The sequence below is a fragment of the Pithys albifrons genome, chromosome 2, assembly GCF_047495875.1.
Source record: "Pithys albifrons albifrons isolate INPA30051 chromosome 2, PitAlb_v1, whole genome shotgun sequence".
NCBI lineage: Eukaryota > Metazoa > Chordata > Aves > Passeriformes > Thamnophilidae > Pithys > Pithys albifrons.
In genome coordinates this window covers 80,779,841-80,802,358 of record NC_092459.1, presented here as the reverse complement: position 1 = coordinate 80,802,358, position 22,518 = coordinate 80,779,841, and the positions used below count along the sequence as shown (strand labels likewise).

The window sequence follows — 22,518 nt, the reverse complement described above, 5'->3', positions numbered from 1 at the left end:
TTAAAGTGTTTAAAATCACGTAGCAATTTGCTCTGCTCTGGTGTTGAAAGAGTACTGAGAAAGAGCCTCAAGAAGTCATCAGACTTTACTATAAATGCCATCAAATGCTGCAGCAGGAATCTTTAATTATCTATAGTCAGACAGGTTTCCCATGTAAAGAAGATGAAAGCATGTGCACACACACACACACACACATGCAAATCCTATCCTGGACTGACAAAAGCAGGGTCCTGCAAATGCTGAGATATGCAACTGCAATCCAGGGCACAGGTTTAAATTTTAGGAAGTCAGAATTTGGAAACCTTATTTTCCCCCAGTCTTTTTTCTACTTGGCCTGACTTTCAAGAGATTTTTGTGTTCTGATGTTCAGTGATACTTAACATTCAGGAAAAGGCTTAACTGGCCCTGGCTGACCCAACTTGAAAATGCTTTACAGGAAAATGCCAACTGAGAGGCAGTGGTCCCCACCAACACATTATGATTGCACACTTGCTGCTTCCCCAAGCCTGCTAGGACCACAGATCACTGCCCTGAGTGTCTCACATTCCTGGCACAAGCCCCAGCACCAGTAAAGATCCAGGCTCTGTCTCAGCTCCAAAAAGCCTCAAAGGAGACACAATCCTCAGCAGAGGTCTGTCCCATCTCGAAAGTGACAGACTGCAGCCTGTAGGTCTAGCTCGATGTACATGGGAAGGGGAATCTCTTGGGCATCCAAGCCTATTCCCAAAGGAAACAGGAAAGAAAACAGAAAGATCTGTGTGGTCTCCATCAAAAAGCTTCATTTCTGTTTAATCATCTCAGAGCCACTCCTGCTCTGCTGTTCCCAGAGAAGGTTTCCTTATGAGCAGAACTGAAACACTGTAAGGGACAGGAACCTGTAAATAACATCTGTAGGAGAGGGCAGCAAAAGGTAGAAACAAGGCATTTCTGCACATTGCATGAGAACACAAACAGAACCTGGCTTTACTGGGTAAAACTCCTGGTTTGCTGTTAGCTCACAGTGGGCAAGACCTGGAGCTGACACCAGAGCTACACCTCTGAAATCATCCATTCATGTTTTGCATTCAAAATTATTTCAAAGTAATGCCCACAGACATCCAAACTAAACTCAGAAAAATATGCTAAAAATCAAATCAGAAGAGGAAAAAGCAGGTAGATAGCATTTCTGATCTAAGGACCCTGCTGTTACTTTTTTCATACCACCATTATCTACTTTTATGAGCTGGTAACCAGAGAACACAGAAATTACACGAGTTGCCCAAAGAGATACAGCAAACCAGCAGCACACAAGAGAATACAACATAGATCTTGTAATTTCTAATCTACCACCCTGCCTGCCTCCCTCTATCTTCCCTGGGTCATAAATAGGGCTTTGCCAAAATGGAATTCAACCAGAATGCACTTCCTGATCACATACAGAAGTATGTATTATAAAAGCAGCCTTCTCATTTCCTTTCCATGGAGCAGCACTGGCCCATTGCACTTGAAATTTCTGAGGAATTAAAAATTAATACTGGTAATGGTAGAAAATATGCTCTAACACTTCAGTGCCCTGCTCATGACAGCATTGCTTACCCGAGAGAGAGGAGAATGGAGCCAAAGACAGATACATGGTTGAGATGCCAAGTGTTCCTTACAGGGAAGGGGTAATGGGGTGAGCAAAGAAATCAAAGAAAACATAATTGCATAGATGATCTTGGGCAGAGATAGAGGAAGGGCCTGCCATAAAAAGAAAATAACAAATGAAACTCTCCACTGCTCAGCAAGGGCAAGGGAGGATGTATGGCAAAGTCAGTTGTGGCTGAGGTTAGAGTCAAGGGTGCCTGTAATTTAATCCTGGATCTGGCACTCACTTGGTTAAGGGCATTGGGCAAGGCAGTAAAATTCTCTGCCTTCCTTTCTCCATCTGTAAAATGGAATCTGGAATAATTCTTATACCACAGGGTGGATTAAAGAGCAGCTGTACAAAACTTTGAAATGTACAGCCATAGATCAGGGCTAAATAGCTCTGTTTCTGCCATAAACAGTCACTTTGGGACAATATATGCTGACATGATGTTACAGAACCAATATTAGATGTTAGAAAGATGGGAATGTTTATTAAATGGATAGGTTAGCTTCAGGCTTATGTTCTTCATGATGTAAACACATGATTTTTCAATAGGTACCAGCATGCAAGAGGTAAAACATATTTTTTAATTTTATTTTCTTCTAATTTTGTACATACACAATTTTGTACTGGGCTGTCTGTGAACTGTACAGACACCCAGGCAGAACCCAAAATTTAACCTAAGACTAGCAGTGAAGGATATGAACTAGCTTTATCCTTCAAAAACTGTCAATGTAGGTCTGATGCTTCATGTATGACATTCAGGGCAGAAGCACCTACACATACAAATAATGCACTTAAGAGCACTGAAAGACAAGATCTTAATCTCCAGAAAAAATGAAGTCTCTCCAATGTGTCAGAACTTCAAAAGTAATTGTGAGATCTGCTGGTGATTCTCTTAAAGACTCTTTATAGCTCCTTTTACAGAGGCCTTGGGCTGATTCATGTTGATCGTGTCTGACAGCTAGCATTTCTGTTAATAATAATCATAAATAAAATGGACAAGGTTGCCTGACCTGAAATGAGCATATCTATAGCGCCATATCCATTACAGCACAGTGGATCTGTGACCACAAATCAGGAAAAGGTCCAATGCTCTTGACACTTTGTATTAGAATAATATCTGTCTTTTAAGAGCTCAGATCCTTGTGTGCTATCTTTTTCATTAAAAATTGTTCCTTAAGAGAGAACAATCCTAAGAAAGAGATTTACAGAGGATGAAAGATTGCAAAATTTTGCAATTTTTTTTATTATGCAATAAAAATATATTTGTGAACAGCTCTATTCTTCCTTATATCTCAACTCCTCCTCCATGTTCTCCTGCACTGAAGTAATAATCCTGGTTTTATGCCATCATAAATCTGTTGACATGTGAAAAATTATACTATTATCAAACACATCAAAACAGAATTATGATTTCACTGCTGCAGGATCAAATACAAACTGCATCTGGGTTATAAGAAAGGGAAGACTGATTAATTTCTGGACAGTGATTTGCTACTAGAGATAGGGGTGGTGGCAAAGACTTTTTTTTTTAATTTCCGTAAAAACCGTGGTTGACCTTATATATAAATAGAAGTTATTCAAAACAATTCAGATATTACTTGTTGACATAGGAAATCACACTCCAAAGTAAAGTTTCAGAAAAGTTTCTGCACTCAGAATCTCCCCCCATCAGGTGACAGGCTGAATAAAGATGATAGAAGCTCAGTAAATAACTTTGAGGGAGGTCAATGTGACAGGCTATACCAAGTACACTGAGGCAGGCAACTTCCAAGGACACAGACCCTCCACTGAAAGTCCTCCACCCCAGAGATTCAGCTCCAGTATCAAGTAGATAACTGCTACATTGCTGTAGCAATAAAGAGATTAAGTTCTTGGCCAGCCGAAAAAAAAGCTGTACTTGGTGAAAAAGACAGGTCAGATGTTACACAACAGCAAAAAAGCAGCAAAGCTAGGACTCTTCATGTTTCCTGCTAAGGAAGGCTCCTGCTTGCTCCTTCACTTGCTAACTTAGCATACCTGTACAGCATACAAAACAGCATTAATGTTCTGCCAGGTAGGCTCAAGGCCGGAAAAGACTCTTCTCGCCTGTGGTATGCTATAAGAGCAACCTGAAAACTGAGTCTCAAATAGTTCTCTCCTCCATGACTCCTCTTTCATGGCCACAGCCATAATGTTCAGACCTGAACAGGGATTATCAAAAGCCAAAGTTGTGAGTCAAAATACAGCCCTAGTATCAAATACAACACACACATCTGAAGCTCATCTGTCATTACAACACAACGACAATGTCCTTCTCACTTTTATCTCCAGCCTTGTCCAGCCTCGAATGTGCTATCAAAGCAGAGAGGTGAGATGAAACTACTAGTTTTATGAGCATCACAATAAACAAATCCTGGTCTTCTACTGATTTGCTTTTGGGATGAACTCTTGAGTCTAAAGAATCCAAAGGCTCTACCTGAAGCTTTTCTCAGAGTATTTTTATAAGATATCTCCCCTAGGGATGGAGTAGGGGTGGGAGACATTGTTCTCTAGTATCCAATCTGTTCCCTCATCCACAGAGGTGTCTTTTTTCGCAAAACTTCATGAATTTTTGCATCTAAATGACCTATGGAAGAAGTTCATGTTACATGGGCAGCTTCTCTACAAGACATAATCCAATTGTCAGTATACACATACACAAATTCCTTCTCTGTGGACAACTTTGTTTTCCTTTTTCACAACATACAAATCATTCTTGTTTTTTCTTGCAAGTTACTATTAAAAAGTTCATACTTGAAAGAAGCTTTTAGAGAAAACGCTCCATAGAAAGAGGAAAATCAATTTATTACCACTTAAACTGAAGGGATAGGAAAAAGGCTTTCTCATAATATGCAAAATTAACTTCAGAAAGATTATTTAATGATTTAATCTGTTCTTGTACCATGTAGCATGATCCCTTCAGATACATCCTCTGAACAGGTACAATTAGACATTCATTTATAGATATTGTTTTAACAGTGGTATCTATTGCATTCACATCTGTGCTGCATGTGTTCTTCCTGCTACCATAGTCAAGATGATAAAGAGAGGGAGCTATGCATTACTTAGTTTGTTCACTGCAAATGAATCCCAGAGGTGAGTATCATAGCAAGTGGAATGTCTGGTGAATTAGGAACACTATGAGAAAAACACATTTTGGACAGCCAGAGCTACTGTAGAATAAGTAGCCACTGATATTCCACATACCTGTGCAGACCAGTTCCAAAGTCAACATGCATTGTTTTCAAAAGTAGGTTAGGCAGGACTCGCACTACAGGTTGGAAAAACAGCACCCAGGAAAAGGTGAGGTGACCAGCTCATGAATGCTCCCCCCATCCCTGTTCTGCAACTTCATGAAACTCATTCTGGTGGGAATATGTACTAGTTGCAACTACACAGACTCTTGATATTACACAAGAGGTTCTTGCCATCTACTTAAAAAGTACTGATGTAGTGTGAAATCTACTGGGAATTATATCTAAACAAAGGTGAAGTCTTTCTGATCCTCACCACGATCACTAAAACAGTTTCAGATTTGCAAGTGCTTCTGTGCAGTAGTTCCCATATATTATTCTTAATATAATCTATTATTTGTTATCAATAAATTTCTGAGAAAAGGAGTTAAAAAGCAAGAGTCTCAGACACATGATGTTTAAAGGGACATGGGTACAACTTCTTTCCATCTTCTATGTGGGAATAAGGAACTGAGCAGTGGTTTCAGATGTAGGGCATTTTGCACCTTTGGTCATCCAGAGCACACAAGGAGCAAAAGTGGGCTCATAACAGATACAGCTATTCAGCAAGATGCTGGTTTTGGGCTGGTGAAGTGCTCACAATAAGAGGGAAGTCTGTGTCCAAAGTGCTTAAGAATAGGTTACACTGCATGGCCTCACAAATGCATCTTTCTGGAATCAAAGTAGGAGAATATTTGAATAAGTAAATGTGGCTGTCAGTGGCATTACCAACCAATTTTTGTTCATCTGAAGCAAACCTAAGAGAAACGGATGAGGGGGTGATTCCACTGCCAAGGCAGTGCAACTACAAAGGATTTGTGTGAGAGGAAGTTGAAGAAAGGCAGAGCCCAGGACACTCACCCTGTCCTCACTTCTCAGCTAAGAGCTGGAGCTGGTCTTTAACCACATCACCTTTAGAGCTAGCCTACCCACCCTATACTAGTTGTCTCCTTTAACCTGCATCCCTCTTTCACATCACCACAAGCTTACCTGCGTTTGATCGTTTCTTTGGAGTTTTGAGACTTCGGCACCTGCCACTTGCAGAGCTGCTGTTCTCGCTCATGGAGTCTTGTGCTGAAGAGGCGCTCCCAGTTGCCTCACTGTCCCTCATCATGCTCTCATAGCCACTGCTTCCCCCGCTGTGGTAGAAGAGGGCTGTTTTTCCCATGGCAGGGGGCAGCTCCCCACTCAGGACACTGCTATTGTCGCTCCCATGGCCACTGCTGCAGCGGTGAGGTTTCCGAGGAGGGGTGATCTTGCTGTAAGGTGAAGGCAGCATGTGAAGAGCTGGCTTCTCATCTCCAGGAAGGCCCCCACGCTCATCTGCCTCTGAGCTTCCCCGCAGCTGTAAGCCTCTGGCACTGGTGCTCCCTTGGAGCAGCTCTGAAATCCGCCCATTGACAGCCCGAAGAGGCAATTTGGAAGCAAGGCTGGAGCCCCGGCTTCTGCTGAGGGACTGCATTGACCAGGACATGTTCTTCCCACTTGAGGGCAAACTGGAGCTCTGCCCTACAGACTGAGGCAGAGATTTGGTGGAGAAGCTGAGTGTTTTGGTGGCAGAGGCAGACAGGCTGCGGGCCTTGGGACTTGCCAGCAGGAGCTTGCTGACTGCAGAGATCTTCGACTGGCTAGTTTTTGGGGAGGCACCTGCTGACTGGGAGAGACCCGAATTGGTGGGTGAGGACATAGCACTGCGGCTGAGGCTCCTTCCAGCCCTAGGCATTGTGGTATCTCTGCCAGGGCTCATCTTGGAGCTCACAGAGGACAGGCTTTCTGCTCTTTCCAGCGACAAACACTCATAGTGGCTTCCTGTGGACCTCCCAAGGGAGTTGGTCCTGCTGGCGAGCTGCTCCAGTTTGGCACTGAAGAGCTTGCTGCTGCTGTTGTTGATGCTGCTGTCAATGCCAGGGCCCTTTTGTTTGGCATTCAGCTCCTCGGGGAAGCTGGCCAGGAAGGACACAGGCTGGCTAGAGGGACTGCTCGTGGTGCTGCTGGCTGCACTGTGCTGGGGGCTGGCTCTGTTCTTCTGATCCAAGCTTGACTTTCTCACTGGTGGCAGAGGAGGGGTGCCTTTGGGACGAGTGAGGATGCAGTGTTTGGGAGAGGCCATTTTCTTGTCAAGACTAGCCTTAGAAAATGGGGGGAGAACAGAAGAATTGACTCCACTGCTGTCAGCGGCAGTAGGATGGAGGTGACTGTCAGACTCCTCCACCTTGCTTGCCTTAGGGAGTCCTCGAGAGGGACTACAATTCTTCAAGCCATCACTGGAATGAACAGAGCTTTGGGTTGCAGAGCTGGATGCTGCCACCTCACACCCATCCACAATCCTTTTTAGACTCTCAGATCCTGGGGAAATAAAAGCATCCCCACTGCTGGTGCTAAACCTGTCCACTGAGGACTGCTTTGTGCTGTGCTCAGGCTTGGCTGAAACCACAGCCATGTCAAGCCTTGGCCCATCACTGCTCCCAGAACTGTCCTTTTTGATATCTTCATCTCTCTTCAGCCAAGGGTCTTCAAATTTGATATCTTTCTTAGCACTGGATTCCTTCCCATCGTGGGGATGAGCAACCTTTGGATCTGCAGTTACTGCCAGTACAACGTCATCAGTGTCTTGTGCTTTGAAGGGATTAACAGCAATACATGGGTACACAGTAATGTTTGTCTTCATTGGGATGTAACCTTCACAGCTGCTAAGGCTTGTGGTGTTTTTGATTGTGACAGTAGTTTTCCCTAGAGCTGATATTTTACAAGCTTTGATGGGTGGCGCTTTGCCAAAAGCTTCCTCTCCCATTTCTGACAGTATAAGCATGTTGTCAGTCACTGACTTCTGTTTGTCACTTACACAAATCATGCCAGCACTTTGTAAGGTGCTTGCAAACTCAGAGACAGGGGGTTCTGCCATAGCTTCCCCATGCCCATAGCATGCCTGGGCTATGAAGCTGTGGCATGACTGTTCACCATCACTTCCTGTGCTCATTTCGCTCAACCATGAGCTGATGGATGAGCGCCTGCTGCCATCATCTTGGGATTTGTCATCCAGACTCAATTTTGGAAGTGGAAGGAACTGTGTGATGCTGACTTCAGACACAGGAGCTGCACTGGAGTAACATTCAAGATCTTCAGATATGCTGCTGATAATGCTGACTGGTCTAGACCCAGAGGCCAAAGCCTGCACAGAGCAGTCACTGTTAAAACTGATGATACTGGTTGGGCGCCCATTGTCAAGGACTCCACTAATGGTTAGCTCTTCGACAAGGGTGAATACCAGCTCATCCTCTCCATTCAGCTCCAATGGTTGCTGGACAGTCACCATGGTGGTGCTCAGAATCTCCTTCTTGGATTCCGGAGAAAAGCTTTGTTGCTGATCTTCGTTGAGAACAGTTTCTTCAAAATCCCCATTGCTGGAGGACACCGACTTCTTCACAATCTGAGGGCTCATGCCTACAGGTGGGGTCCGGATTTCTGGCTGTAATAAAGATTCACTGGATGTCATCCCCGCATCCTTGCTCAGGGGAGCTGGTGGGGGAGTGGAGCTGGGCAGGACTCCTTTCTGTGTATAGACCTTGCACCTCTGGGAAGGGGAAGTTGGTGGCTTATAGTCGGATGTCTTTGAGAGGCTTGCAATGCCGAGCCGGGGGGAACCCATTGGCCGAGGTTTGCCTTCCACAAATCCACAGGTGTTGAGACTTTCTCTGCTGCTCTGCAAGCTGGCGCTGTGTGCTAACTGACAAGAGTTAAGCTCTTTACTAGAGCTGCCTGTTACACTCCTGGGAGAAGAAGGAGTTGAAAGATTAGCATGAGCTCCAGAAGGAACAGGGGAGTGATTTCTCTTAGTTTTGCTGGGTGTTGCATTTATATTTTCCTTGGCTTCTCTATTAGGATGCTGACATTCTGGCACCGTATCTTCCTTATCGGACTCTGGTAAGTGGGTAAGTTCTGCCAACTGGCTTGAGACAGAGCACTTAGACATCTGGTCTGAGCTAAACTGAGCAGGCATCTCTTCAAAGGGAAATTTGTCTGTCTCTTCACTGCCATCTATGCAATCCAACCTCTCCTGGAGCTCCGCAAAGGTGTTGCACTTCAGGCAGTCTCTTTCAGATGTGCTGGGCCCTGATTCACTACCTTCCTCCAACCTTCCCTCGTTTTTGGTCTTTTGCAGAGCAGGAACTATGGGAACAAAGTCAGGGGGACCCTCATTATCTGTCAGTTCCTTATCAGAAAGGGCAGTGCCATTGGGACCAACATAAATCACCGTGTCACATGACTGTTCACTGCTGGATGAATAATCAGGATCACTTGATAAATGCAAAATAGGGAAGTCTGGGTCAACAGTGTTTCTAGAATGAAAAGGTCTCAGCTGGGTTGGCCTCCGCATCCTGCCCTCCTCACAAGAGCTCTCTCCTCCAGAAGAACTTGATGTGTACTGCAATATGAGAGAGAGTCCGTGACATTTCAGCATTGCAAGCTGCTTCTTGCACAAATTGCATACACAAAAAGGTCACAGTCACATCTAAACTGGGAGATCTCTAAACTAAGGCACGGAGCTTTGAAGCTGCTTATCCACAGTCCTACAGCAAACACACAGCTATGTTCAATAGAGAACTCAATGTCCTGATTTTGAGTCCCATGCAAAATCACAAGACTTTCAAAAAAAAAAAGGTTTTAAAAAAAAGAATCAGGATCCCTCCCTTAATTGAGCCTCTCCAAAGAAATCAGATATTTGGCAAAGGCTTTGCTGATTTTGTGTGTTTGTGTATGTGAAGGGGAATGAAAATTCATTACATATGACCTGTATGGTCATACTACCAGTGTGTGGAATTGTATAATGTGCACTCAGAGTTGTCTGGAGACACAGCACTATGATAGTGTGTGGACTGAATCCTTTCACTTTTCTTTCTTCAATTAATTGACAAAAAACCCCAGCTTTTGTCATTCTCTAGGCTGTCAATTTAAATGAAATACATAAAATTCACTTGTTCTGCCCAAGACACACCATAAGTTGCATGGAAGGAACCAGGACTCTAAAACATAAAAACTGGTACAGCCCATCCTCACTCTATTTCTTGGAAAGAATAGAGTAGGAATAAAAGAGGCACCAATGCTGGCAATGGACACAGTGCTTTTCATTTATTTTGCTCCTGCTCTCTCTGAGAAGCATAGAGAATCTATTTCTTAATTAATCCCAATTTCCTTTAACTCTACAGCAGTTTCATTCCTTATTTCATTAGCACTAAAAGCATAATGGAAAATAAATGGTCTCAGACAGCTATATCAATAAATGAGGCCAGCTCACAAACCTGCTACAGCAGCTGTGTCTTAACTCACTCTTCTGTCTTTGAAGCTGAAGCATTTACCCACCCTGGTCTCTGATATGTGCTCTGTGACACTTGCCTAGGACAGGGTACATACAACCCAAACACTTTGGAATTGATCACTGATTTTTTTACATGCTGCTCTACCCTATTAAGGATTCTTCTTCCTCCCTCCCTTCTCCAGCATTTCAAGAACGGAGTTATACCTTGTCTTACCTTAGTTTTCTTTTTCTTCATCCTGAGGACCCGTGATGCAATCTGGATGGTGGACAGTGTCTCAGCGTAGTTCCCTGCAGCGGCTGAAATGTGAGCTATCATTGTGGTGCGGCAGTTCATATTCCCCAAGGACTCTCGAAGCAACATGGTGAGCTTGCTGTCTCTGCAAAATAAAATGAATTAAGGCTACATTAGCGAGCAAGGTTTCACTTTGGCCACCATGATGTAACTTTGGTCTTGGCAAGATATTTTTTCCTCTTTTAATGGAATTCTAATTAGTTTCCTTCCTCAGGTTTGGGCTACGCTGTGTCCAGAGCTCAACATGCTGAAAGACCCTGGACCACAATTCAAACTTCTTTTCTATTCTCAGTTCCTCCTTTCTATCTTCTTCTGGTCTCAGTCCTTCTACAGTGTTACCACTGTCAATACAGAGATACAGACCAGCACTGGAGACTGTTAAGAAGCCACAGCAGCAAACATCAAACTGTTGTCCTTTGGAAGAGCAGAGTGTGCAGGCAAACCCTGGCCCAGCTCTGGAGGACAAAGAGGGTAGTGGATTAGATTAGAGAGCACAAATTTTTTCTTGCCTTCTAGGGCATTGGGTAACTCAAGATTAATAGTAGTTAAATCACTGAAGTCGATTTTGGATTATGCTGGTGAAATACGAAACAATAAAACCCTCAGACTTCACACAATTGTTCTTTCATATTAGATCTTTTCTTCCACTGAGGTGGAAATCAAATCTTCTGTTCTTGCCACTTACTCTATTGTTCAGCATCGAATAGCTTTTAAAATGCTGATGCCTTATTTTGGGGCTGTCTGTGACTGGACTGAGAATGTGAATTTTAACAGCATAATGATGCATATATAATACTTCTGTGGTGATCATCTAATCCTGTAGGTAGAAATGCACAATATATAACTTTTAAAGAGACCTTTATCTAAATGGTGCAGGTCAACTGGATGGTTACTTGGGAAATGGCATCCTCTTGAAGAAAGCTTCTGCTATTCTAAAGTTTGTAATAGTTACATACAGCTGAAAACAATGACAGCAACAGCCTGATATGTATCTATTGCTAAAGGAATTGCTTTGACTGTTGTAATGATAGCAATACCTTCAGTGGCTGCATATCAGATTTTGGGGGCTCACTGTTCAATATCTGCTAATGACCTATGGTGCATATGTACCTTGATCATTCATTTGACATTTCCAGCTCACAGAAACTGCATAAAGCTGCAACCTGTGCTGGGAACTGAACCTAAGTCTACTCAATGGGACTAACAAACACCAAAACTCTTGGACCTCTCTTTTTGACTGAATAAACAGCAGCATTTGGGTTGCATATATTGATGCATCTAGTAATAACTCTGGAGAGCTCATAAATTGTGCACCTCCTGAGATTTCTTGTACTTGCAATTTCAGGTTGGCTAGCAATACTGGAAGTGAAACAATTTTTGTTTGGGGATTTCTGCTTCCATCTGCTCCAGACACTGTGAAGACAGTCAGGTGTTTGAGAAACAAACAAACGTCCATAAAGACTATACTGAGACAGCCTTACTCATTTCATTTGTGACCTAATGCTGCTTTGAATCCACAGATCCAGAAATAATAGGCTGCTGTATCTCAGGTTAGTGTCCCTCCTTTCCATCACCAAATAATTAAGATGTCAAATTTTCTACATCAGTTACTATCACTCTAATGCAGAATAACACAGAAATTATTAACATCTGCACAGAAATCAATAACAAACCTTTCATTTGCCAGTGCTTCTACCATAGCAAAACATGAGATGACAGAGGAAAGGGCAAAAGAATACATTCTAAACATGTGGGTCTCCTGAGAACACATAACCCATGCAGCCAGCATCAGCAAACTGAGATGTGGCTCTCCTAGAGATATACGCATTAGGAATATAAAATAATCTGTGCCATCTGCCTGCACTGAAATACACGCTTGCAAGAATGACCATACTGAGGAAATACCTATTCTATAATTCAAATGATCCTCTGATATATATCAGATGGGAACTAAAGGGCAGATTTGTTAAGCATTAAAACATGAAACCTAGGAGTAAAAGCCCAGACAACACTGATTTCTAATTTCAGAGTTTCTTCATTCGGCAGTCTGCATCTTGACTATCAACTTCACTTTACACTCATTACAATAAGTAGCCTTCTGTCACTTCTACACACTAAAAAATAAAATAAAGAGGAAGAAAGTTACTAAAAACAGATTTTTTGTAAATTCTGGACATTGTTATAGGACAAGTTCAGCTGCTCAAGGTTCACTGATCTCTCACAACACCACCTACTAACTTCAAAAGAAAAGAAAGAAAATAAAAGAGAATATAAACCACAAAAATATGTTGCTCAATTTCAAACTCACTCTATCCTCTTCAATTAAAATATTGGTAAAATATTTTGGATATCTGACTGAAAATTGCTTGACAGACAGTGTGAGACACAAAGTAGATGCTTTGTTCTTCTGAGTGCTAACACAGCATTTCTGCCAGATAAAAATGAAAAGCTATGAATTGTTTCATTAGGTGATTCATGAGCTGGTATTTGCAAATGCAGACTTTCCTGTGAAAGCAGAAGTTTTACAAAGAGTAGGTCTGCGCTTCTGTACTGCAAGGGCTTTGAGAAGCAAGACCTTTGTTGATCCTCTGGCTCTGCACATAAAACTGACACAGAAATTCTGAAGATGCTTGCAGAAGGTCTGCTGCTCCTGGGTGCATGTTGCTCATTGTATTAAGCAGAGGCTGGCTAGCAGAAGGTCCCAGATTTTTCATAGCAGCATAGTGAAATGCACCAATGTCTTTATAGCAAATGAGTGAACTTCAGGAATGCTAATGGTCTATTTCTAATCTGCTCCAAAAGCAATAAAAATTATATGCCAGAGCAGCATGAGGACACCATTTAATATACCTGTCTTCATTTTAAATAAATTTCTATCCCATTTGCTAATGTTTTTATATCTTAGGAAATTTACCATAACCCATCATGAATATAGGGATGTAATACACAGAGGAAAATGAAGGTGTGGTCAGGATACCACACTTCAGACTTCAATGCCTGTGTGTCAGTTAAGTAAATTCTGCAATCTTTTCAGTACTTACAAGTCTCCTCATTTTCTTCTTACTACATCACTTGGTCTAATAAAATACATTACTCTCACTTGTAATTCTTATCTTGCTTAGCTTCTTAGACAATCATGGCTACAGAAAAAAGCTACTAAATATTACTCATATATCCCACACAAGCAAATCCCCAAAATAAAGTATGCAAAGTTGTATTTCTGGAAAAGGCCAGAGGCAGGAGCCCTGTGGGCAGGAATCTAGACTAAGATGTCTCTATGAAGTATGTCAGCAGGTACAGCACAGAGGGTCAGATTGCCAGCTAGAAAACTTCAGTTAATCCCATGGAGTAACAGGCCTCCATATGGAGAGGACTGCTTTCATCTCCATTCTGCTCCCTTTTCTCCTCTGTTATTTCCACCCTCTCATATTACAATAGCTGCTGAAGGACTTACAGAGCTCTTTCTCTGAATCTCTCAGTAGGAACCAGAGCAAGTATTGAACATCCCCAAAAGAGAGATGTGAGCAGTCTTTACTACTTTTCTTCTGAGACCACCGAGCAAACTGGGATGAGTGCAAATTAGTCCTTTCATTTGCTCAGTAAGAAGGAAAGATGTACATCTTCATGCTCATCTTGTGCGTATCCGTATTTTTCTTCCTCATGAATGATTAATTATACTCAGATTTAAATAATATGGACTCTTACATTGAATAATGAAGCACGTAAACTCAATATATGTTTCCTTGGACACTGCATAAATCCCTGTTGCCTATGTATGTTAGGTCAAAGTCCTTAATTTCATGACTGGATACTATTTTTCCACTAGAGCCCTGCCTCAATCCCTGCACAAGATAAACAGTGCTTACTGAACTGTAAGTTATTTAGTCTTTCATTTAATCCTTGCCTTGCAATGTATAGACTTGTGCCTTATCTATAGGACTATACAAACTCATCTCTGAACCCAGAATGACTGATTTCTTCAAAGGCTCTTTACATTTTTTATTTTCCTCATAGAGCTCATCAACGTAGTATCTGATGAATGTCTCTGAGGTGAGGTATATAATCCTCTGACCATACCTGAAGCATTGAAGGCTTCACTAAGTCTAAGTGTTTGATGTGAAGCACCAATCTTACAGAGTACTGACCATTACATAGTCTTTCAAAGTACAGCTAGCTTTGACTTCTCTTGAACATAAAATGGGTCAGCTGGTTCTCAACCTGGATATGCCAAAAAAATAGGAACATATAATTATTAGCACATCTAAAAATTTTAGGAACACATTGGCAGAGCTAGTTCTGAAGGTGTTACCAGCTCCCTTCAGAAGACCTCCCTTCTCTTCTATAGTCCTTAAACCCATTCTTCCTATGTCTTCCAACTTCTGCTACAAATTAGGGAAGGAATTTATTCACAGTGACCACATGGCTGTACAGTCCTGATTCATGTCTAAAGCAGGTCCTTTATCTGCCTTGAAAAAGATGATACCTGGGGGGCAGGGGATCCTGAACACACAATACAATGTATAAGCCTATTAATTTTGACATTTCCTGCCCCTGTAGTAATAAATTTTAAAATCGGATTGCTTTTATTATATGTATTTTATGTAATTTCATGTGGATTTGTGGTTACTCTTCAATGAGACATCAACAAGCCTGGAATATTCCTCTCCACTAAATAGCCTCAGTTGCTGAACTAGCTGGTGGCAGCAGCTGTCGGCTGCCACCCTTTGTTTGGGCAAGCAGTAAAGAAGGAGAGCATGACTCACAATTTACTGTGGGGCTTTGCTAGTATTTGCTGCGTGCAGAAAAGCAGAGACTTGGGAGCATCACAATCTTTTCCCATGTTGTAGGAAAGTTGTGCTCTCACATGTTCGTGTCCTTTTTGACAAGCTCTTCTCTTGTCAGACAATCCTATTCTCTTCTATCAGTGTCTATCCTGGGCTTTCTTTGTCTAACCTTCTTGCTTGCTCTTATTCCCATACTGTGATGCTCACTCCCAACTCCTTCTCTAAACAGCCTGGCACGGCTCAGGTTCATCCTGCAGTGGTCTAACCAGCTACACCAGACTTCATCATTCTACAGCATCACTGCTAGACACTCTTCCAGTATCTATCTTTTCCTTCCCTCTTTCTCCCACTAACATCCTCTACTGTCACTGTCGGACCTCCAAGGCCCCTCTCCCCTCTCAAGTCCCCTCAACTGCTCAATGATACACATAACACCACCATAATTTGGCATGGCTGCATGAATCATCCTGCCCAAGTGAGGCACAGGCCAGGGTGAGGGGGCATAGCATGGGCAGTGCATTCCTGGATTTTCCTCTGTCAGGTCCTCCAGCTTTAAAAGAATCCATGCGAGCAATGAGAGCAAAGTGAGCTACACAGAAAAGAGGTAAATGGTAACTGCTTTTGTTTAGGGCTGCAAAATAGAATTCATGAATACAAAATGAAGCAATAAGAATAAATATTACGCTCAGGAAATTCACAGGAGTTTTCATTGCCCAGTGTTTCATTCTGTGTATGAGAGATGCAAATACAGACTTGTTCTACAAGAAGAAGGGAATACTGGAGAGGAATATCCAGCTAACGTGGTGGAATAATGATTTTTCTGTGGAATTATTTAGCCAATTGTATTATATCTTTGTTTTGTTCTTTCCCCAAACCACCTTAATAACAAATATTTTCTTTGCCTTCCCTTTTGTCTCACCTCACTGTTATGAGGATTTTGGCTATTCAACAACAACAGCAGAACCACCAGGAATAGGAATAACATTCCACAATGGGAAACAATACAATAGTATAGCTTAAGCCTTAGGAAGCAAGAGGCTCTGTGTTTGTACTCTCTATTAATCACATACCTTAGTGTCTTCTTAGGCACTTGGCCAAAAGCAGAAGTTGTCAACTCGCTTAAGGTGCTATTGTTACAGAATCAGATGATGTATGCCCTCAGGTGTCTTGTAATCTAATTATTTACAGAGGTATGTCAAAGGAAAAATCTCAGTAACTATGGCAGTTATTTTTTAACATGAAGTCTACTCCCTTGAGCTGATGCACTGCTTTACTCACAGTAATAAATGCTTACATAACAAGGGAATCGCATAAAGACTGTATTTGGTTTTGGCTCATATTGCATGGAAGCAATCTCTACAGAGGACAGTTTATAGCTCAAAAGGCACAAACCCAACAGTGGATGTTACAGGTGTGTAACAGCTGAGTACTAGGAACCAGTATAGTTTGCTTAGTTATGTCTTTCTGTTAATAATTTTGATAGAGGGAGAGAGGAAATGGGAGCAATATGTGGAGGCACAGGGAAAATGAGGCCAGGTGGAGTGATAAAGCCCTCAGTAGTTCAGCCATATAAGCACGGCTTTGTTAGCAGAACAAAGCAAGGCAGCTGAAGAAAGATGGGTAACCTGTCGAACCTTTAACCTGGGAGATTCTTCACCTGGTGAAACAAGGCATTGGGGAGATAATGAACTTGTTCCAGGTGGAAGCTCACTAGCCTTAAAGGGAACATAAAGCAAAGTGGAAATTTCCACTGCCACTGCAGTTAGTTATCTTGTATGAAGTACACTAACACAAGCCAGAACATTGTTCTCACTGCATAGAGAAAGGGGGAGCCCCTCCTGAAAGGACTAAGCTGAGGGGATATGCTCAGGTTCATGTACTGGGAAAATCACAACCACATCTGGAAGGGATGTGACAGTCAAGAAGTCAAGACCAGAAGAAAGGTATTGCAGCCAAGTATGGGTTTTACATTTAAATACTATCACAAAATGCATATAAAATGTAGGGGGACTTCCCTTACAATGGCTATCTTTTAAGAGTAAACTTGATATTGCAGAACAATCCTTGTGTCTGTCCCAACACATGACCACATGGCTGAAGCACAAAAATAGCATCTTTCATTTCTTTTCTCCAAAAACAGAAAATACAATCAATGAAGAAGGACAGAGTCCCACTGGTGAGGCTGCAACTCAAATCAGTTCAGTTTTGGACCCCTCACTACCAGAAAGACACTGAGGTGCTGGAGCATGTCCAGAGAAGGGCAACAGAGCTGGTGAAGGGCCTGGAGCACAAGTCTTATGAGGAGCAGCTGAAGGAGCTGAGATCACTTAGCCTGAAGAAAATGAGGTTCAGGGGAGACCTTATCACTCTCTACAACCACCTGACAAGAGTTTGTAGCCAGGTGGGAACTGATCTCTTTTCTCAAGTATCAAGGGACTGTCCCTCTCACCATAAAAGGGGGTCATTCAAGAGCTGTAACTTTTGTACAAAAGTTGCTTCAAAATTGATGAAACATAAACAGTCCAAAAAACAGACAAGGAGTGCCCTGTTTTTCAAAGATGACATAAAAGTGGCCCACTTTTTGAAGGTACTTTTGCTGCCTGAATTCAGCAATTCAAGTTTATCCATAGTAGAACTCTCATAATGAAGCTGCTGCTGTCACGTAACTTCAGTTTTATCTTTATACACCAAAGAGTGCATGGTTTTCTAACATTGCCAGCCCAACTCTGTGCTGCACACCACTATGCTAGCCCTGAAGATGCACAGAGAAAGGTCTTTTCTCCATCGTCTCACTTCTGCCTTGTGCCAGCAGAGGAGCTGAAGCTGCATAAGCTTCATTTAAATAACTCAACCAATGAGAAAAAAGTTCCCTGTAATCTTTGCCTCAGCTTCATCAGTTTATATGGATTGCTTCATGTGCAATTCACATTTTGGCAATATCAAACTGAAGACATAAATCTATATCTACTGGTCAATCTGTTACTCAAATGAGAGCTCAGAGATCCAAATGCAGTTTAAAGTCATTCAGCATAGCACTTGCAAGAGCAAATTTTGGGGTGGAACAGGGGGAGGTGGTTGGGAGGGAAGCTCTGCTGGAGACCAGTGATGGTTTTAGACAGAAGTCTACACTGAAAGTGAAAAAAATGATACATCTTCCCTCTGTACTCCAACTCCCAGCACAGAACCAAACAGCGTTCACAAGCAACAATTAAAAACATGCAAACAAAGCTCAAAGATAATCAAAAAGAAAAGGATCCTACTAGTCTGTCTCATTACAGTGCCAGCTCCTAATAAATTCTAGCTGAAAAACTGAAGATCAATTAATCCAGAAGCTAATTAGGCTCAGCAACTCTATCTTGGAGCTAAAGACAGATCCCCTTAACCGGCAATGCCACTAAGAAAATGCGTGCAATAAGTAGACCGTGATTTATAGAAGAAAAAAAATCCTAAAACTAAAACTAATTATGATCCAGATTATAAATAATTTCCAAGGACTCTGCATGCACTAACTTCTACCTAGGTACACTCAGAAATGGAAAGAAAAACCTTTTCTTTCCTTGTGCTCCTCCTTGTTTCCCTTACTTGTAAGCATTCTGGCAACCACAAGGTTGGCTCAGCTTATCTGCACGGTTTGATAGCTTTATATAAGAAGACATCAGTCATATCTGCTATGGAACATCAACTGGAAGAGCTCAGGAGCCTGCCTGTCTCTCCTCTGGGCTGTCGGTGCCATGACAGTGCAGCTGGAGTGCTGGGAAGGGAAGGGTTGGAATGTAGTTGGACAGTGCCTGTGCCTATAGTGCAGTCACAGGGGAAAACACAAAAAAGCATGAGGAAACACTCTCTGACAATCTGCTGAGGGCATGTTACAGAAACCATCTTCGCACCAGCCCTTCTCATAGCTAATATTGGCAGGAGCATAGCAGACACATAGCAAGGGCATTTCCACCACCACTTCATCATCATGAAGAGCAGGTCCCACTCCTTGCTCAGCAACTTTCCTTCTTTCCTGGATAGACTTGAGAGATGGGCTGATTCCAATGGGATGAAGTTCAATATGTCCAAGTGCCAGGTCCTGCACTTTGGCCACAACAACTCCATGCAGCGCTAAAGGTTGGAGACAGAGTGACTGGAGAGCAGCCAGGCAGAGAGGGACCTGGGGGTACTAACTGACAGGAAGTTCAACATGAAACAACAGTGTGCCCAGGTGGCCAAGAAGGCCAATGAGATCCTGGCCTGTATCAAAAATAGCAAGGCCAGCAGGACCAGGGAAGTGATCCTTCCCCTGTACTCTGCGTTGGTGAGGCCACACCTTGAGTACTGTGTTCAGTTCTGGGCCCCTCAGTTCAGGAAAGATATTGAGGTCCTGGAGCAGGTCCACAGAAGAGCAACAAGGCTGATGAAGGGACTGGAGCATAAATCCTATCAGGAGAGGCTGAGGGAGCTGGGGTTGTTTAGCCTGGAGAAGAGGAGGCTCAGAGGTGACCTCATCACTGTCTAGAACTACCTGAAGGGAAGTTCTAGCCAGGTGGGGGTTGGCCTCTTCTCCCAGGTACTCAGCAACAGGACAAGGGGGCACAGGCTCAAGGTGTGCCAGGGGAAATGTAAGTTGGAGATCAGAAAAATATTCTTTCCAGAGAGAGTAATCAGGCATTGGAATGGCCTGCCCAGACAGGTGGTGGACGTGGCACTGAGTGCCATGATCTAGTAAATGGACTGGAGTGGGCCAAGGTTTGGACTTGATGATCTCAGAGGTCTTTTCCAACCCAAGTGATTCTATGATTCCAGCACTGCAGCACCCAGCTCTCACTGCCTTAACAGGGCCAAGCAGTGGGGAGATTAAAGAAGGCTCTCTGCATTCAAGAGGCCAAGAAAAGGACTTTTTCTTCAGAAGTGCTTAGCTCCCTGCAACAAACAGCTGCCAGTCTCATTGTCAGGGGCCACATGTGCTGAAGAGCCACCATCAGTGACAGCCCCTGCAGAGAGGGCAGGGCAACAGGCACCTCAACTCCCCTTTCAGTGCAGACAAGAATCTGCCTACCAGACCAGTATGAGTCATGTGTTACCCTCACCCTAGGCAGATCGGTGACCATTTCAGTGGCTGCCTGGTGAACACACCAAGGCAGTTTGGTGGGCGCAAAGGAACGCAGCGCTGCCACACTGAGCCCTTGCCAGCTGGAGGCAGCCACTGCTGCACACAGAGCAGCACCTATGAGCCCAGGCAAGAAACAGCTTTGTCCTTTGCCTGTGAGGAGTATTGTGATTCATATGTATCGAAAGTGGAATACCAGGGTTATTTCCTCAAATGAAAATTAACTTCAAATGTTTGTAATTGAGCCATGAATATTCATAATCTTTTGGGAGGATTTCATAATTACCTCATTCTGGTTAGGCTCATTTGATCTGCAGTAGCGACAGCAGTAGTTTACACTCCTTCATCAAGATGCCAACAATTTGGCAGCATGACCTTCCCAGTTTCCTGTGCTGGAGAGCAGCTCTAGTTATTCTAATTGCAATCCCAAATGGAGTGGTACCTGAAAATAAATTGACTGCTGTTTTAGAAATCAATCCAGTTGGAACTGCTACTAGTGTAAATAGATGACATCTTCAGGAAACTGGGAAGGTCACTCAGCAAAATACTTAACATTTTGATAAGTAAGATTTTATATGTCAACCTCTTATACCCTTTAGCCCACAGCATTGTAGCAGAGGGCAGTGAAAGTGCACACACTCCTATGTGAAAAACTAAAAAAAAAAAACAAAGAAAAAAGAAGGCAGACTTTGGTTGTTATTAATGATATGAAAATTATAGAATTCATCTATGGTGCTCACCAGATATATTTGCAAAGAAAGTTGGGCCTGGGAGTTCATACTGCCTATGCACCTGCACACCAGCTTGCATTATCACCTCCAGCAATAAACTCCTATAATGTTGGACAGTTTGAAGAAACTTGAGAAAATAATATAAAAACCTCAAAGTTAGTAAGCCTCTGTAAATATTGTGAGAATTGATGTCTGGGTGGAGGGACAGAAATCTTATTTGTGCTCCCACAGAAACCAGGCTGAAACTCTTTAAACTCCACTCTTGAACACACCAGAGAAATCACATAGAGAAGAGAAATTCCCAAACAGAGGAAAACTTTCATTTATATCCTTTTAGATGTTTAAGTGAGAGACAAGTTATTAGAAACATTATTTTCTGGATGCTGATGCTCTCAGAACTGTTTATTTAGATCAACAGACCAGAAAATATGCACTTACATGAAAGTGGGTCCTGACTAAAAGCCATCAAAAGCCAAAGTAAAGCAGTGAAAATATTAAATTATCAGTATTAAGGTAAAAAAATATGCAGTCAGAAGCCCCAAATTATGTTTCTATCTCAGGTAATCAATTTAATACCTTTTAAAGTTCCTTTTCACATATAGCTCTAAAGCCTGCTTCACAGAAAAGCATGAATTTGTTAAAACCTGATAAAAGAAGCAATCTCTGCCTATTGGCAAGGAAGATGGACTTTGCAGCAGCCAAGTAACCTGCTAACGTAGGATGGGAATTAAGCAGGTGAAGCAAGTTCCAAAATGGAGCATTTTTTTATGTGTCATCTCCCATTTAACAGCTGGGGACACACTGGCTTCACTCAGCTCCAAACCAACTACTAATTAAAAGCCCAGTACTTTTATTTAGGAATAGTATCTTGACATATACAGGTAATATCTACACGCATTACTGTCTTTCCAAAAATCTGGGTAAGTATGGACTTAGATGTTTAACTTTACACATTCTTTCAAGAGTAAGAAAGCTGAATTTCTCCATTACACCTATTTCTTCAAAAACCAAAATGGACTAGAAAGCCTGTTGCACTTCAATGACTGTGTTTACTTTACTACTTAATATATGATTTTAGGATCAAAATAAGTTTCTTAAATACCCGCAATGATGTTTGCAGAACCTGATGAACAGAACACTCTCTGGCCTGCAGTCCTTGGCTGCTATATTTGTGCTGCCAACAGTCAATATCAGTGGGGTAAGGTTGTTAGGAACTGGAGAGAGACCAAAAAGTCCTTTCACATAAAAATGAACAGTCATCAGACAGCCAACCTTCATTCACAGATAGGCTGAGCTAGTCACACTATTGGCTGATTTAGAGATGTGATGAGACAGGCTGAGCAATAGCAGTGATGATGGTGACTTGCACGGCAATAAAGATTACAGATGAAAATTCTCTACCTGTGCCTGGGTTTGGTTAGGTCCAAAAACAAGCCCCA

General features: G+C 42.4%; 1 protein-coding gene across 1 annotated transcript in view; it reads right to left on the bottom strand.

The window, feature by feature from the left end:
• The window catches only part of KIF26B (kinesin family member 26B), a 287,900-nt gene that overhangs the window by 11,324 nt on the left and 254,058 nt on the right, over positions 1-22,518 (bottom strand). The window contains exons 11-12 of the mRNA XM_071575037.1: positions 10,395-10,557; positions 5,857-9,289 (exon numbers count right to left, since the gene is read on the bottom strand). Coding sequence (XP_071431138.1) covers positions 5,857-9,289; positions 10,395-10,557 — 3,596 coding nt within the window. The remainder of the gene's footprint in view (positions 1-5,856; positions 9,290-10,394; positions 10,558-22,518) is intronic.